The sequence below is a fragment of the Anas acuta genome, chromosome 1, assembly GCF_963932015.1.
Source record: "Anas acuta chromosome 1, bAnaAcu1.1, whole genome shotgun sequence".
Classification (NCBI taxonomy): Eukaryota; Metazoa; Chordata; class Aves; order Anseriformes; family Anatidae; genus Anas; species Anas acuta.
The window spans coordinates 174,982,269-175,001,391 of record NC_088979.1 but is presented as its reverse complement, the minus strand read 5'-3'; the positions used below and the strand labels follow the sequence as shown (position 1 = coordinate 175,001,391).

At 37.2% G+C, this 19,123-nt stretch overlaps 1 protein-coding gene across 2 annotated transcripts; it reads right to left on the bottom strand.

Moving 5' to 3' along the window:
- Nucleotides 1–4,555: 4,555 nt before the first annotated feature.
- LOC137849636 (arg8-vasotocin receptor-like) lies at nt 4,556–15,932 on the bottom strand. 2 transcript variants are annotated; one of them, XR_011091997.1, is made up of 3 exons: nt 15,814–15,932; nt 11,833–11,960; nt 7,845–7,972 (listed from the first exon to the last, which is right to left on the bottom strand). XR_011091997.1 is itself a non-coding variant. In XM_068669467.1 (2 exons), exons 1-2 carry the CDS (start codon nt 9,958–9,960, stop codon nt 7,773–7,775), a joined length of 1,116 nt encoding a protein of 371 aa, XP_068525568.1. In that variant the 5' UTR covers nt 9,961–10,554; the 3' UTR covers nt 4,556–7,772. The 2 variants fall into 2 exon arrangements, 1 of the variants encoding a protein (XP_068525568.1); XM_068669467.1 differs by lacking the exons at nt 11,833–11,960; nt 15,814–15,932 and adding an exon at nt 9,045–10,554 and having other exon boundaries at nt 4,556–7,972.
- Between the last annotated feature and the right edge of the window lie 3,191 nt (nt 15,933–19,123).

The following is a 19,123-nucleotide window of genomic DNA, read 5'->3' as shown; positions in this document are numbered from 1 at the left end:
TTTATGGAGGCAAGTATGGGAAATAGCAATGTTACAACTTATGCAGTTTATATCAAATGACAAAATTAAATCAACATGTAAACATCGATTTTACATACTTGTGTAGTGTTTTTTTTTCTTTTAATTACAGAATGATGGACTTACATTAGAAACACACACCAGTATTCAATAGCATTCAAGGGACAGTCCTTTTATACCTCCAGATATAGTATAGATAATGCATATAAAACACTGTATTTCTTTTGATCAAAGTCTCAGGTTAACTCTTTGTCCTATATCAATGAATTAATTCTATCAGCCTCAACACAGCTTAAAATTCAATAGGATTAACCTCATTTTACATTTATGATATTCCTCTCATCTGCTTTGATTTACAGGAAAGAATCTTTATTAAAGGAAATTCTGAATCTAATGAATTAATACATAAGTCAGGTTTTCAGTCAGCTCAGTTCCTGCATTTCAGTGACTTAAAATGTATTTTTTATGATATTCCAGGGTAATTAAAAACAGAATTCAATAGTTTGTAGCTTAGAGACAGTCATTGATTAAACTATGAGTAAGATGAGCTTAACTGCCTCATTTTCAGCAGAACAAAATCTCTGTCATATGGTAGCTTCTACCATATGTTATAGGGAGCTTCTACTAAAAGTATCAGACAAAGGTGACAATTGTGGCAAAAAGGAGTCAAAAGATACAGACAGTAACAGTTGAATACATGTTTTGAGTGGATATCAGAGAGGTGCTTGTACTATGTTCCTATTAATTAACGTGGGATATTTATGTGCATTTAGGTTTCCAGAATGCCAGGCACTAAACTGCCTCTATCCACAAACATTCTGTGTTGTTTTCTTGGTTAGACAATGTTTGCCTTGTGTTGTGTTGGCAAAACAAAGGCAAAAGGAGCCTCTGTAAGTTATTGTCTGAAAATATTTGCATCTCCAGAAAATAACAAACCCAGAACCTGAGTTGCAACAAAGTGTTTTCTTCTCTTCTTAGTCTCACAAAATGAAGAGGGGGAGACAGGGAAGTGAAGTAGCTCGTGGCACCCAATAGGACCCCTGTATATGCTAAGGGGTCAACTTTCCATGTGTTAATCCCTTGCTTTACTTTGTTCACAACCAGTCAGATATTCAGTGCACTGTTTCATCAAAAAAGTACAATAGTTAAGGTTTTGCTTGTGCTAGTGCCTTCACTATGGGCATTCCCTGAGATAATCTGTGGTCACTTTGCCTGTTTGAGTGCATATGTCTACAGGCAGACATCCTCATTAGTAACACACGTGGTCCATTTCCAATCATCTGTTGTTGTCACTGTTAGCAGTCTAAATAAACACAATATGCTTCCAACATCCACTGTGTACCATTCGTGCATGTGCACTTTTTCTGCACCCTGAGGGGGACTTTTATACCACATCTTACTCCTTTTTGATCTCACACATCCTCATCAGAGAGAAACAGCCAGGATATTCTCCATGCTGGGCATACTTCATCTAGAATCTGCAGGAGCAGCAGCCAAGCAACCTAACAGCAGCTCCATGTGATTAAGCAATGCATTAAGCCTGTGCATACTGACATTCAGGCACTTCTGGAGCTCTAAGTGTTAGATTTTCCATCATCTCATTCCTTTAATACAGTCTACGTGTGCGTGTCATACAATCCAGTATTACTACTCTGTGGGAATGGAAAAACATATCAAGCTCAAATGTTACGGTGGAGTTTTTAATCTCTTCTTCTACAGCAAATGCAATAAACTCCAAGACACCCAGGTGCTGAGAAAAAAATGTGGATTTCTTTCCTGAGGTTTTGCTAATATTTTTTGTGAACAGATAGTTACAGCTGAACACATGCCACCTCGGAACATGAGATTGTATCAATCTTGTCAACAGAGGATTGGGAATATGAATCACATCACCAGCAGACTGGAATTTGTATTAAATGTATCAATAAGCAGCATGTTCACATCATGACTGCTTGCCAGAAGGCTTGTATTCTCTATGATGAAGTACAATTTTTCCCATCAGTAAGTCAAAAGCTGGAGCCACTTAGCATTAAATCATCTGAGGCCAGACATCTATTAACACACTTAGAGACATGGGCAAACACTTCCAGGAGACTGTGATAGCTAGCAGATAATTTATTCCTAGTCTCCCTTCAAAGGTGATGATATAGATAAAAACTGAACTCAAAAATAAGCTAAGGAATGCAAGACCAGTATCTATAAGCAACAATTTTGGTTTAATGTATACATGACCAAGTATAAAAACATGGAGAAAATTTTTAGTGTTTTGTGACAAAACTTCTCTTTGTGTAGCTTCATGGAATTCAATGGCTAGAACATTAATCTTGGAACAGAATAAACTATCCATGCTTTATTATCGAAATAAAGTAGCAACATCAGAAATAAAAGTTGTGTTTGTGATTGAAATAATGTATTCCATACTACTGCAGCTTCTGAACTGCTCTAAGTATGTTGTACCTGTCAAGTCTGTATTTTATTTAAAACTGAATGTAGGTTATATGCTGATTTCATTTAAATAATAGTTATGATAATGCTGATGCTGATGCTGATGATTACAATCATATCAGATCTTTCTCATATCTGTTATTTCTCTCTGTTACTACATCAGTTCTCTTGAAAAATAGTTACTGGGATACACGGTGATGCATCCTGTCATTAATAGCACCTATTTTCCCAGCCAAAAATTCCATAGAGCTTCAGGACAATTTTTTTTTTTTTTTCCAAAACTTCTTTTCAGGACCGTATTGAAATGTTTCCTCCACAAGGTCCCACTGATTCCTGGGTTGTTGCATCAGAATTTAGATTTGCTGCTCAAATATGAGTAATGTACAATTTTAAATATTAATCATAAGTGCTACTGAGTGCAGAACAAGGGATGCAAGAAGCATAAATCCCCAATTCTGAAGCTCTTTCAGAGTGTCACACATGATATAAAAAGCATTTGATGACTACTATAGCACTTGGGTATGTTTGCACTGCATCTCTAGGGCAACACTTGGATGGAAATTCAAGAAGTTTTAGAGTTTCATTACATCCAAAGTTCATTATGGACTGGATGATAGAATAGGCTAGTTGCTGTCACTTAATGGTAGAAGGCATATGCTTCATCTGCTGTGCTGGAAGTAAAAGAAAGCAGGAGGGGAGGGGGTGTTAGTGCTTGCTTGGTTTCACTCAAAGCCCATTATCTCTTTTGTTCCTGTAAAAATGAAGCACAAATTAATATTGATTTTACAGAGAACTTGTAAAGATGACCAGAATTTGCTTTCTTAGTGAATTGACCCTCAGAAAGCCCTCAAGTGGCAACAGCAGAAGCCTCGTACAAACCCAAAAATAAGATGCAGTGTTTATCATTTTGTTTCAGAGATGTCAAGTGAAAGCAGCCCAAGCACCTTTACAAGAGATTCAGGCAGGTAGAGTTTGGGCACAGTACTGCATATCAGGAGGCCCTGCCTGAGACTATGAGGGCACAGAGAAGCCTGTGGTTGGCACACATTCAACCAGGGATGAGAGTTCTAGGATGTCAGCTGGAATTTTGGTGTCGTAGCATAGATTATGCCAGGTTTTACTTCTGATTTTCTAACAGTGCAATTCGTCTTTGGTTCAAATCTGTATGGATCAGCCAATACAGTAGTAGATAAATTTGTGACCACTTACTCTCGTACAATTACCATTTGAAGTTTTTTCCTTTGCAATCCCATTTCACTGCATGTCTGATTCGTCTGGTTTGCAATCATGTATGCTTTCCGTAGATACCCAGGCTATTCAGGGCCAAGTTCTTAGCTTATGAAGACAAAAGAAAGTGGCTTACTCACTTATTCTTTTTTGTTTGTTTGCTTTATTTTGAATAATCCAACACTAATTGGATTTTAAGAACTGAATAACTGGATCTTCTTCCTTTCCCTTTGTCTGCTCATGATGCTATTCAGCCAAGAATAGCTAACTTGTGCCTGCTCCTCAGGATACTTTTATCCCAGCCATGTGTTTGGGAATTAGCCAATACAGCCATGTCTGCATGCCACGTCTGCCTCACATAACAAACTCTGCCAATTCTAGCTTGGGTCTGCACATTAAGCCGCCAGTCTTCCCTCAGTAACACGGAGAAAGGAAAACTTTATTTGACCTGACAATCAGCTGTTATTGTCAGAACTACACGATCAAAGTGAAATTGGCAGGACATTGCTTTGGCACGACCCTTAAAATTTGTCAGCATCATTTTATTGCAAGATTAAAGATAAATATTAATGTCCAAAACCTCTGACTTCAGTATTCACCACTTACAAGTATCTAAGTATCTGAACTGAGACAGGCAATGAAAACACAGCTGTGGTTCTGTAGAATAATAGAATTATCAAAATATACCATGAAGACAGCAAAATATGCTGTTGTGTGTTTTTTTGTTGTTTGTTTGTTTGTTTTTTTTTCCTGTAGTAAATGCACACATAATTGATAGATCACATTGTCTTGGATTCTTGTTACCTGTGTAACAAAACACAATCATTCTTAGGAATGAACTTGAGTATTTTACTGAACTGTGCCTTTCCTCATTGGTAGCAAAACCCTGACAAGTTAAAAAATAAAACAAAACAACAACAAAATAAAAAATAGATAACCAGAAGCTATACCGCACTGCATGTATCAAAAACATAGCAATTTACGTCAAGGGTATGAACTTGCAAACTTTGCATTTCTCTTTTGGAAATTATTTACACAAGAAATTGTAATGTAAGCATTGATGAGGAATGCTTTCATCTGATAACTGGCTTTTTTCATTTGCATGTGCTTCCACTGTGCCTGCAGAGACTTGTATATTCAAGTCTCTGATTCTCCTGTATGGATTAAACACCCTGGCCAGACTACAGGTATGTCTCAGAGTCATCCCTCATAATGAGACACTGTGATTCTTATTGGAAATCTGTGACATTGAATTAGAAAAGATACAGTCCAGCTAAAGAATCAAAACACAAAGAAAAATGAGAGCACAAGACAATCAAAATATAACTCCTAAGAAAACGTTTGTGCAAAAATTTGCAAAAGGAATTTTTTTTTGATATTTTAAAATGTCTTCTTTAAAAAGTAAAGAAATAACTTAATCAGGGGAAAAATAAATGGGGAAAAAAAAAAAAAAAAAAAAAGCTATCACTATGGAATTTCCATCATGGCAAGGCAAGCCATGGGGGCAGCCTGTGTCTTCTGAGGGGTTCTTCCTTGTAGAGTTCATTTTAGTTTATCTTCCCCCAAGCATAGACAAATAGGAAAGGAGTGGATAATGATCAGGATCCAGAAAATGCAGCCCAATACGCTTCGCTATAAATAAATAAATAAATAAGCAGGAATACCTGCTGTTCAAATACATCTTGATGGAATAAATGTAGAAGTGTTTATATCCTGTAGTTTGACACTATGGTACAATAACCTTTGTTTTTATTCTTAGCAGCTGGACTGATCCTTGGGAAGGGAGAGGGGGTGAAGGGGGGAAAAAGATTTAAAAAATGAGAAATAAAGCACTTGAAGGCCTAAAATATCATTGTTTTAAGTATTACAGACAGTGATCCTTCATTGATTGTTTTAAAGAAGCTGTGGCATTTCATTCAGTACATGATCAAGATAACTGAAATGTTGACGTCTAATATTGCTCTAAGAGTTTTGTAGAACACATTGAGCTAGTTATTTGAGAAATCAAGCTCTACCAAAATATTTATAAATCTAATAACAACTATATGAGCAACACAGAAATGTAAGCAGCAGAAGTTACATTTTTTCACTTTCAGAAACCAGATAGGCTGGTGTAAACTGAAATGGCTCCATGGCAGTCTGTGGATAGTACTGTGACTTATGTCAGTTCTGGATCTGGATGACTATTTGCACATAATCCGAATACCTGTTTCCATGAAAATATATACCTTTTGAGGCTTTCAATGAATTTTGCTGCAAATTCAGTGGAACTAGAACACAGGTCATTCCTTGAAGCATTTCTATTTAACCACTGGATTAAGTCAACAGGATCAACCTATCTGAGAGCTTATTTGAAATAAAGTCTTGGAAAGGGAATGGTTTAATGCAACAAATATCCCATCAGTAGTATGGATTAAATTTTGGACCTTGGTACCCCAAATAAGGAAACTGTGACTTAAGTTTGGTAATTGATCTAACTGGGAACATGTTGAGGGGTAGAATTAGTAAACATTAATTAAAGGGGGGGGGGGGGGGGCGGAATGGTGAATAAAAAATAAAAAATTTAAATTATAACAGAGTCTTTATACAGATTCATCCCATTCCTGTCTGACTCTGGCGCTATCTTCACCCAGCCTCTTTCTCTTCCTTCTTGCTGGAGACTTTTTTAGCCATCTGGACTAGGATATACCAGCTTTTTCCACCCTAAAGAACAGCAGTACCCCTTTCTGGCCTATGTGGGAACTAGAAATGAGAGGATATTCAATCATATCAGCACACATTAACCTGAAGTGTAACTATTATTATACATTGCTGTTTCTCACAATTCAATCAGTATTTACGCAGTATTAGTTTGAGTACAACTTAAAGGCTATTAAAAAAATCTTTTGCTTTTCCATTTAAATACAAGATTGAGAATGCTAGTAGTCATAAAAATGATGCTTGAATAGCACTGATATAGCATCGATATAATGTGGGCAGATGATATGCAAGCATCACCAAGAATCTCTGTGCATGCAGCTCTGGTCTCACCTGAAAGAGCCTTGCTAATATTCCTTCCTTTCTGCTCTGATTACATTGTAGACATTGGGAGGGGAATAAATAGCTACCTGCATAAACACCCACACACTAGCAAGCAAATGGTGTTTTGAAATAAAGATATGCAGATTTATTTTTACCAGAAAGGTGAAATGATTGAATTTGAACCTGAAGGGGTTCTGAGCACATTCTGTCAATGAATCACATGCCAGAACAAATAGATCTGAATACAACCTGCATAAAAATACGCAGAATGCCAAATGGGAGTGTACACTCCTAGTGCATATTTTTATTTAAGGCATTTATACATATATATATGTGTGGAGAGTTTCAGCTAACTGCTTGCACATCAAGAAATGCATGGGAGATAAAATCCCGTGTTGATGGCTTTGTAATAGGAAGCCACAAACCTGGAACGTCACTGTGCTGCTGACCTTCTGTGATTCACAACAGCATCAGACACTGAAGTAGGTGGTCAGTGTCACAAGGAAACTGAAATCTTTTTTATAAAAGGACAGTAAGCTGCTCAGAATTTTATACATGTGTATAAGGAGTTAATAAAAACAGGTATTAAAAAAAAAAAAAAAAAGACTTTCTGCTTATTTCTCAAGATTTGTCAAGCTGTCCCCCAATCACATTGGAATCACAAACAATTCAAAGTTCAATTTTAAAACATATTCAAGTCTAATTATGTCAGATTCCTTTCCAACTATGTCTCAATTTGTTGGGTTAAGTTATAGAAAATTGCTACTTAAAAACCCAGAATCACAGAAGTAGTTTATGACACAAAATATCTGAAATATTTAACGTATCTTTCTCAGTCTTTGCAAGAATTCATTTTGATAACACAGTGGTGATGGAAGTATTGATTCAAGTTTGCACAACACAGAAACTTCTGCATATGCTACAGAACTGCAGAAAAATACATTTATACAACAAAAGGCAATTTTCCAGCTTCCTTATCCACAAAACAAATACAATGGTAAAATATTGATATGTCCTGCAAACATGGCAAATGTAACAAAACAAGAAAAAACATTCAACATTTATGCAGAAGTAATGTTTTCCTCAGGGTCTCTGTCTACAAGATGAATGCTTCCTGTGATCACCGACTCTTCTTGAGCTGAGGTGTTCTCAAGCTGCTTATTTGTGCAATATGGGATGTGGCCACAAAAATACATGTAAATCCACGGGTTGGTACAACTATTTAAATTCCCAAGAAGCATGATAATGGTGAATGCTGAACCTGGAATGAAGTAGTTAAAGGAATAACAGTAAATAAAGCATTCATACAAGTAAGTAACATTTTCACAATCTGCTGCTTTCTGGTGTACCTCCTCATATATTAATATTACAGTAATACTGGGAAAATACCAGTTTTTCAATGCCATTTGTAACTGTCTAGGGTATAAAGCATATTGCACTGTATGCATTTCAGAGTTAAATAGTTCTATATAGCTCTTTTTTGATAGCTGCATTACATTTAAAAGCTATTGCTAACCTGCTACACAGACACAGACAAACACATACATTGATATAACTATATGTAGGGTAATACTCAAATTCACACTGACAGAAAGAATTCTTAAAACAAAGATCAGATTTTTTTTTTATCAGACAGAGCTATTATTTATATATTTTAGGCTAATATCTTTAAATTTTCAATAGGTGAACTTAAATAATCTCACCTACAGAGATCCTGCCTTCCACAAAGAGGCAAGTATAAGTTTGACATGATTAATCTTGTTTCCAGCATGATGTTCTTTGATATATCCACTAGGCTTTTATATACATACATATATATATATATATATATATATATATATGTATAAAGAGCTGTTTCATGACTTTGAATTGTCTTGTACTGTACTACAGAGACTCATCAACATGATTTCAATATTCAAAAAAAAATCAGATTTCTTAGAACACCACTGTTCTATACATTAAATAAAAATATTTATTTTATTACATTGAATAATTAGCTACTTCTTTTCATCTCAAGAGCCCCAAATACTGCTGCTATACCATCTGAAACCTCCAAAAGTCTGAACTAAACCCTTGTCAGAGCATTACTTTCACTGCTGTTTGTTAATCACAGAATCATTCACCACACAAAACACACTTACTTACATTGTTTTCATCACATAATATATGACGTTCTCTGTATCTAATTCGATACAGTAGATAAATAATACAGTAATTTATTTTTAATCATACCCAAATGATCACAGGTAACTTTTACACAAAAACAAAGTCCACATGTAAAGCTATGTGCTAGCCTGCTATGAAATTATTAATGAGGATGGAGAGTATCTTACCTTCAGTAATGACACTTGGGAACCACACAGACCACAGTTGTGCAATGAAGAAAGGTGACCAGCAGAGAACATACGCAACAACTGTCACCACTGTCATTTTTACAGTCTTGATCATAGCCTTTGAAATACAGTTCACACTGCTTGCTCGGGATGGCAGGACTTGCTTCTGATTTGTTACTTCATATTCATTCTGTTTTTTCACATATATATTTCTTTTGATTATTTTGCAAATCTTAACCTGGCATGTGATAAGGACAGCTGAGGGAATGAAGAATATAACTACAAAAATCCAAGTCACGTATGCCCTAGGGCCCCATGGTTGAATAAATTCAGCCCAACATTCAAAGATGCCTGGAGATATCTCAGTCTTAGAAAAGATAAATACCTGTGGTAGGCTAAGAATCAAGGATATAGACCAGCTGGTGCAAATGGGAATGTTCCACAGAGCTCTCTTCTTTTGGAAAGTGACCATAGGGTAGCAAACTGCTTGATATCTGTCCACTGTCATGACCACTATCATGTAAGTGGAGGCAAACATGCCCAGCAATTGTAGATACTTGATAATTCTGCACAAGAAATCTGGCCCTATGAAAACATCTGTAATATCCCATATAAGCTGAGGCAGTACCTGAAAAAAGGCTACCACTAAGTCAGCTATGCTGAGGTGAAGCATGAATACATACATCCTAGAGAGCTTCTTTCTTCTTCTCCACAGCACCAAAATGAGAATAAAATTGCCCACAGACGCTGTCAGAAATATCACCCCCAGTACAGCAATCTCTACTTGAGCTAATTGCTCATCTCTCTCTGGTCTTCCAACAGGATCTGACTTATTTGTCAAACTCAGGAATCTGTGAGTAGAAGGACTTTCAGTCTGATGTGTGCTATCCTGCATAGGAAATGAAAAATTCTTCATAGTGCACGGAAGCTACTCACAGTAGCTGCTACTTGCGACTCAGGTTGACAGCTGTGAAGTGCTGGCTGGCGAATAAACCAGCACAGGTTCAGGTTTCAGGATATCTTCGAGCGAATCTCTTCCTGCTTGTGTGAACCAAAGCACTGGACTTGTGTCTCGATAAAATTCTGCCTTTGCTGGAGTGCAAAAAGGCTTTATATAGGCTCCGAGTTGAGCCTTATGTAACTCCAGAGTCATCTGGTAGGCTGCAGGGACCCGAGCCAATAGCAACGCGAGCCACACAATTGGGTGAAATACATAAATAAAAGGAGAACTTCACAGGCTCGACATAATTAAATTACTCACTTCAGTCAAAAGCCGAACTTGTAAATAGCTGCGGCCAAAATCATGCTCAAATGATATTACTCATGAGAGTTCGCTCGGATATTTTTTACGCAACCCAGGAGTGTGTGCTTCAGCTTAATCAGAAGGAATGTTTGGACGTAGACGGAAAGTTGGGCCCCTGAGCTCAGATGCATCGTAACTGCACTTCTCTGGGCTCCTGGGGCAAGACCACATCCTAAATGCAGCACAGACAAAGAGATATATTTTTCCATAGCTTTTTTTTTTTTTCCTTTTGGAGGAGGGGTATCTAAGTCACCTTATAGTGAGGGGGAAGAAAAAATAATAATAATAAAAAAATAAAAGCTTTTAACTGCCCTAAAAATAATCTTATTATTTCAAGAAGGGGGTCAAGCCTTGGATGTTTTGTTTTTTTTTTTTCTCTGCAAAATGAGAAATAACACGTGAAATAAATTACTTTTACTGGGACTGTGAGTCTACTGAGAATTTAATAGGAAAATAAGTAAAATTCAGTGGGAAATCCAACTGAGGAAAAGGTTTGTACAAGGAAACAGTTTCCTAGGGTCTCTATACTACTAGTGCTAAAGGCTGAGAGGTCATTTTTCACTATCTGATCCTTTTTATCTTTGTGGAGTAAGGCATATCATGACCACAAGAATTCCATTGTTCTTCGATCTTCCAGTGTAACTTTTGCATATTGGTAGTGGCAGATAAGAATGACAATTTTGATTTAATTTCATTTGTTCTTCCCTCAGTCTGTCCTCTTAATCACAAAAAGATGGATTTAATAAAAGGAATTAATTCAATATGAAAGATAACACATATTGGTTCGCAACCTTGTCTGAAGCTAGAGCACTCATATCCTTTTGGATAAGGTCAGGGGACTGGTAATTTGAAGTTCTTCTGAAGAGGAAACTGATAAGGTTAAAAGTATACACGCTGTATGTATAGTACACTATACATCTACACTGATTTATCTTTGTGATCATGACTATGTTATAAAAGCAGCTGAAAGATGAATAGACATCTTGAAACCGAATGTGTTCACATATCAACAAGGGTAGGGCAAAATTCATAAACAGGATGCTGAACTACAAAGGTTTATAAGAGCAGTGAGATCCCTTTTCTCTCTGTCTTTTTGCCCCTTCCATCCCAGCACGGGACTGATGTTAATATCTCAAGCAAGAGTATGAGAGCAGGCAACAGACAAGCAGAACAGCTTTGGTAAACTTCGCCACTGGCGGCAGCTATTACAATCCTTATCCCAAATCTATCTGAACACTGCTGCAGCTGCGTGAGTCTACAACAGCTTTTTTTTATGACCATGTTGTAAAGGCTATGAATCGTAACAACTTAATCTAATATACTTGATTTATTATTATTATTTTTTCATAACTGGAAGCCTGTTTGTAACAAACTCGGATTGCTAAGGTTGCTTCTTTTTAGTTCCCCCCCCCGGTCTGTAATTCATCCCAATTAGCAGAGAACAGCATGGCAAGAGAGTAAGGGAACAAATGTTCTTGCACTTACCCTCACACTCCCTCCACTCGGTAACTTCCAGGAGAATAACTGAGTTGGCCACAGCCCAAGAATCCCTGGCAATTATTCTGGTTGCAGACACTGTGCTGCAGAGCAGGCTGGCTGATCTCCAACTCTGCCTTCAGATGGAAACAAAATTTCAGGTGTGTGCTTCAAAATCATTTACCCTGGCATCCTCACTCCATGAGTTAACAAAAAGCCAGGTGTGATCTTTGTTCTTCTAGCAGCAGACAGGGTAAACATCTACATCCAGGCAGTGCTGGGACTAAGTGGGTTGAAGCAGGAACACGCTGAATAAAAACTAAGCCCAGGGTCAGGCATGGAAGTTAAATTTACACTTTGTGATCTGAAAGATGATGAAGGAATCATACGTAAAAAGACTACGGTATGAAACACGAGTCACTTCTGGGATAGTATCAAAAGACTAACCAGCATACAGTACCAGAATCAAATCTGTATGATTTTCACAGGTCTTAGTGTACGGGTAGATGTATTTCGAGCAAATGTGCTTTATCAACTACACCTAAAACAAGATCCCTGGGAACACGCAGCTCTTCAGAGGTGTGCACACAGCCACAGCACACACCGTCTGGGCAGCACATGTGCTGTAATGGGTGTCAGTACGTGGACATGGGCTGAAGGGCAAGCACACTGCAACACGTCGGCCTTTGCTGTGTTTATAGAAAGGGAGGTGGTGCTCCTCGGACAAACTGTCCTAGTGATGTAAGACTCCACTCCATCTTGCATATAATTAGTTCAATATATGTTAATGGTTTCATAACTTTATAATTGTGCCCTTTCCAGTTTTTTCATCCATGCTAGCTGACATTTAGGATAATGTTATACTGAAATTGATTCCACTCTGGGAATATAACTCTCTGAGAAAAGGAAAACAGAATAACAGATGAAAGTGTTTAAGCAGTCTTAGCTGTTCTTTTACTCCGATAGTTCCTTCTCCCATTGCCCAGCTTTGCTTCATTCCCAACCATATCTGTCCAAGTTAAATTCTTTCCCTAAATTATTTACTTTCAGTAGTCTGGGAAGACACATTTTAATTAACTTCTGCTGATTTTCTCAGTATGGGCTCTCATCTAATGTTTGTCAGCTAGCTTGTTTGGAGGGATTCAGCTCACAGACTAATGCACTTAAATGAGGTGTCTGCTTAGAACTCCAGAATCACACGGCTGAAGTGTGTCCTTCAGACTGGAAGGCCTCTCGGTCCTCTTGTCCAACCTCCTGCTCGAAGCAGGGTCAACACTGAATTCAGACCAGTTCAATCAGGTCTTAAAAACCTCCAAGAGCACAGATCCCACAACCTCCCTGAGTACCCTGTTCTAAACAATTATTGTCACTGTGGAAAATCTTTCCTTATATGCTCTACTGGGCCCTGCACTTAAGGCCCATGCTTTAGTGGTAAATGGTATGATGCAGACGATGTTCCAGCCTGTCAGAAGATATATGATTATTTGCTACATAAAATATGAGGCTCCATGGCATGAAGGAGAGGAGGGACCTCTTCACAGACAGGATGTGTGCAGCATGCTGGGGGAAGATCTCTCTGGTACTACACAAAAGAGGGATTCCCAACATCTGAAGGGACTAAGATTTAAGATTTACTTGCTACCTGTAGTCTCTTTTATCCTACCTTACTAAAACAGCTATTTGACCACATCCATTACTGTTGGGCTTTACTCAAGAGAGGAGCCAGCATCACCTCTCTCCTCCTCACCCCCATGCAGAGAACAAGCCCAGCACACTCAGCCTCCCCTAACAAGTTACGTTTTCCAGACCTCCAAACATCTTCATGGCCCTATGCCAAGCTCACTCAAACTCATCGGCATCTTTCCTGTACTGGGACTCCAAAACTGGTGGCAGTATTCAAGGCACAGAATAAAAAGTGTTAATTAAAGGTGAATAACTACTTCCTCTGACCTACAGATTACATGTGAGCTATGTTTCTCAACTCCCATCACAGACAAAAAACATATCAAGCCTTCAGCTAAGTGCTTAAACATAGGTATCGAGTACCCTTTAAGTTTCCTTAGTGACATTGCCCAAGATTCATCTAGCATAGAATTTACCCTACCATTGTGTAAGGACTGTGGAAAAAAATAACTTCTAAAATCTTTTCATGGACTTTCTTCAGTGTATTGGTTCTCAAATTTATCTTGGAAATGATATATAGCCCACTGTTTTGTTATTTCTGTGATTTGCAAAATTCCAACATTATTCAAACAATCCTTCCTTTATCTTTCCTCTAGCATTTGATACTTTATATCTGTGGTACTGTCAGGTAATCCATCCTAATTTATTGAGGCTATATAAGATGTTAAGTCAGGTAAACATTTTTTTTCTGTACCTGTAGCTGGGTAATGACTTCAAGACACTTTGGTTTTCAAGAAGATATTTTCAAAGGTAGCATTAGGCAAACCTCAGCCATAACTTCTCCTATGGCAACAATACTGATTGTATTAGCCTGAGTACCTTAATCATAAAATCATAGAATTACAGAAATATTGGTTGGAAGGGACATCCTGAGGTCTTCCTCCAGCGTATAACTACCTATTGAAGTGGCCCTATCACTCGTTCAGGTCCGACACAGTTTTCAGTCAAGTCTTGAATTCCATTAAGTACAGAAAATCTACCTCTATGGGAAGCTTCTTCCAGTGCTCTTGGTGAAGAATTATTTCATAATGCTCATTCAGAGACTCATTCATTGGCTGCTGTTGCATCATCTGCCACCATTGAGAAGAATTTTGTTCCATTAATTCTGTAGCTGTTCTTAAAGCATTTATAGGCTGGTATAAGCTCACTCCTGAAAAACGTCTTTGCCAGAATAAATAATATCTGTCTTCCAAAAACTGCATGAATTGCTCAATGTATTGCAGATATTCTTTGCCAAGCCAGGCATGAAATATATGCTGAAGTAGAATTACATGCATTTCAGTGTTAAAAGCAACAACAACAACAGCAAAAGCCTTCTAAAGATCATCAGCTGTTTCATCTCATGGCAGACATTATTTATTAAATACAACTTCTGAATATTATAGGATTGCACTCTTTTATTCTGGAATCCATAAACAAGTTATAAAAACTTCCTATTTAAGAAAAGATCAAGTGGAAAACACCGTTGTCTGCTTTTGATTTAAGAAATACAGGTATGGCTCTTTTCCCTGTGATATTCTGTAAATCTAAAGAGCTACTAGATACTACTGTACTCATTAAATCACAAAGAACAATTACATAAGAAATGTAAATTTTTGCGTAGTTGGCTACATCACCAAAGGATTTTGGAGAAATCAAAACTGATTTCCTAAGTGATGATGTGATTCCATTTCTTTTAAAACCTCCAAATCTAAAAAACAACTACCTTAGATCATGTAAGGTGGAAAAGACAAGTGTGCAGTGAAAGATTCAGTTATCAAAAATATAGTAGAAATATTGACTTCTTAATATATTTTTATATAAAACATTTACTTAGTAATATAGGGGACATAAACAGATTTAGCATAGTGTTGCATGAAATTGCTGTAGTGACAGAGAATACATTCTAGAAAATGCATTAAGTAGTGTAAATGTATAAATGTATACTAGTAGCAAAAAAAAAAAAAAAAAAAAAAAAGAAAGAAACTCCTTTTGGAAGTAGTACAATTTCTAGCACATGGATTCTTTCACTTACAAGATGAGTGAAAATTGCATAAGTACTGTTCAAGGATTTAGCCTGTAGTATGGATGTGTTTAGAACAAGGTAAATTAATATTTTTCAATATTAAAACATGGTTTATTTCTAGATTCTTTCTAGCATATAAACTACTTCATTTTAAGTCATCTTTACCAGACTAAAATTTTGTACACCATTTTGCTGCTGTATTGTTACATCCTCCTACAGTTCTGGTTTCTTTTTAAAACAAACAAGTGAAAACCAAACAAAACCAAACAAACAAAGAAAAACACCACTAATTTAATACTTACATAACACACAAGGTTCTTTGGACCAGGCATAATGATTCACTCCAGCCCTACATAGTCAGGAAGTTATTAGAGAGGGACTATGGAAGTAAAGCAGCCTCAAACGCAACAGAGAAATCAAAGGTGCCAACTAAAGACAGAGAAAAATATACTGAAAACAATATTGCAGAAAGAATGCATTCAGTTATGCAATACAGGCAGCTGCTAACGCTTGTCACAACAGGATAAGACACAAAATGAGGAATAGTGTCAATAACTCTATTCCTCAGAAAGAATTAAGCTTTGATTTGGACAAAAGAACTTTTGAGCAAGAAGCAGAACTTTTAGGAAAGCCAAAAGACTATTAGAAAATACATCTGAACAACCCAAAATCTCATCAATTTTCAATCCAGATAGACTACAAACTACCTTAAATTTTCAAATTAACATTGTAGTGAACATAGGAAAATATTCTGTCCTGCTAAACTTGTTTATATGGTGAAATTGAAATTCAAACCCTTCAAAGTGGACCAGGCTCTTAGTTGTGCACATGCCTATGTTTCGTGTGCATGTGTGTGCCTATAAATGTATGTGTGTGCAAAAGCTGCTCCCCTATACACAGCCTGGATGCCTTTCATTTGTGAAACTGTGTTCAGATGAGTGTGCTAATGCTGTATTTAAAGGAAAGAAGAGTTACTTCAGTAAGACCAAAAGCTACATAACAAAAAAAAAAAAAAAAAAAAAGTCTTTAAATCCTCAAAATGTTGGACTGAAACACATCAAATTACTATTATTACTCTTAGGCAATATTTTGGACCAAGACTCTCCTAAACTAAATGCAGTAGAAATTTGCCATGGGCATTAAAGCTGGAGAAAAAACAATAGGTATTGACCTCCTCTGACTTGTAACTCGTATATTGTAGGTACTCGTCACAGAACAGTAACACTAACTACGTAAATTACTACGTGCCTCTTTTTAATCCCTGAGGACATTATGTTCGAAAGAATAACTTTTTAACCTGTTTCAAAAAAACTTTAAACTTTATTATTCACAGTGCTGACCTCATCCTTTGTGCATGTTTCTGATTTCAAAGCTGTTACTGACAGCAGTGTGAGTCCCACTTGGCCTGAAGACTATAACCGGTTTGCTTAATTCACGTAATTGAATTGCTGTGGTAGAATTGTTTTCCACAGCTTGTAGATCATTCTCTAAATAACACCTTCTTCTCATAGCAGCTGTAAAAATTTGTGCAACTTCAATAAATAGTGTTTAGTGGTACAATACTAAGCTTTTACTAGTATTTCGACAACTTTCATCAGGCTACTTTAAGTTGAGACATAAATAAATCATTATAAATTAGGTACGTAGGCTTCTTCCAAAACCTATCTTTTTCATTTGCTGCATTCCAGACAGTCTGGATTCTTCATTAAGATACTAAATGGCCTGCCAGCTCACCTGCCACCAGTGCTGTGGAAAACAATTGACAGATACGGATACCCACAGGAACCTTACTGAGGCTCTCGACAGAGCTAAGAAAAACGGAGAAATAATGTGTAACTTCAGGAGAAGGAGCTCTGGTTTACAGATGGAATGGTTTTGAAGAAGACTGACAAAGTACTTCTTCCATAGATGAGAAGTTATAAACAAATTTTTTGAACAAAGGGAGAAATGCTAAGATGGAACCCGGTATAGTACTTCGTGGCCTGGTGCAAAGGTCAGACATTTCAATGTTTGAATTAAAAATAAAGTAAATAGCAGTGAGTCTGTTTCTCATTGTCTGATTCAGACAATACTGAATCAGCAATAGCAAACAATGAGGACAGTGAATTAATTCCAGTGTACCTAAAGAGACTGTGTGCTTTGACCTCTTACATTCATGCCAAGAGTGTTGTCTGACACTTACACAATCTCTCAACCAGATGCTGCAGTAATGAAATTCACTTCTATCAGTTCACGAGTGCTGAAAAATAACAGAGCAACTATTATAGTAATCACAGTGGGCTGGAAAGGATTTGTAATATGACCTCTAGCATGGGACTGAATTACAAATTCTAAGTAATCTCCTGCATTATTCATAATTACAATATAATTATTTGATTACTACATTCTTATTTTTAGCGGCTTGATTTGTAGAATGCACAAAAGCTCTGGTCAAGGCCAGAGACCATTGACTATGAGCTGTGGAGACACAGGAAATCAAAGATGGCTATAAAGAACTTTATATATCAATAGAATTGCAAACCCTGATTTAGGGATCCAAACTCCTTATATTGTGTGGGAAGCAGGAAACTGCTTGGAAGTAGCAAAGTACGAAAATGAACAGGAGGAGGCATAGCTGAAATCCTATATCCAGACTATAATCTAGAGTCTTAACTCCCAACAAGAGTCTAGTATCTTTACCTACTGAAAACACAGAGGCTGTAATTCTAAAGGTGTCTTACAACTATTCCTTCAAGGAACACACTGGGACTCATCCAATTCCTTTAAATGGGGTAAAAAAAATGAAGATCCCTGGGTAGAGAGAGGAGGAATGGCAGGAATAGGAGAAAAGAGGAAAAGGAATAAGGGCACTGACAATATCTAGTCTAACACTATTCTGAATAGAATACTTGTCCAGGTGATGCAAGAGAATAGGTTCAGTGCTATTTTCAGCCTGAAAAGGCTTAAATACATACTTCTGATTCCCTAAGATAATTTCTTGTTTATTGTTTTATTTGCAATGTGGAACATAAAATGCTTTCTTCACCTCTTGTTGAAACTAGATGACTATGCAGAAAAGAATGGAAGGTTCATGGAACCAAGAAGAAACCATGGAAACCAGAGAGAATCTTTAACAGTCCCTTCCAACTCAAACCATTCCATAATTCTATGAAAAAGGGACACAACTCTACAGCCTTGTGGCTAACACACTCTGATGGGAAGGGGAAGGCCATGCTGGTGTTTGGTCTTGTATGTGCATTTTATACCACAAATTATTGTGTAAGAATCTGAAGAACCAAGACCAGAAGCTATGGCCATCCTTGTAGGTAACTTCCTAAATGTGAGGCAGAAAAGCCATGTTTAGTTTTGCACTTACCTTCTGCTCCAGTACATTTACTTTTCTCATTTGGAACAACCCCAATAGGAAAGACACAATGAGAATAACTAAAGTCTTCTCTGATTATAGTTTATTTGGTTGCATGCACTGCACGCTGCATCACTGAAGGCAGCTAGGCTGGCATGAAACCTGTGCAGCTACAGCAACAGGACGAAGAGGGAAAGATCAGGTTTGACTTGGTGTGACCTGTCACAGCTCTAGTACTGTACATGCACACCAAGATGAAGCCTGTACTG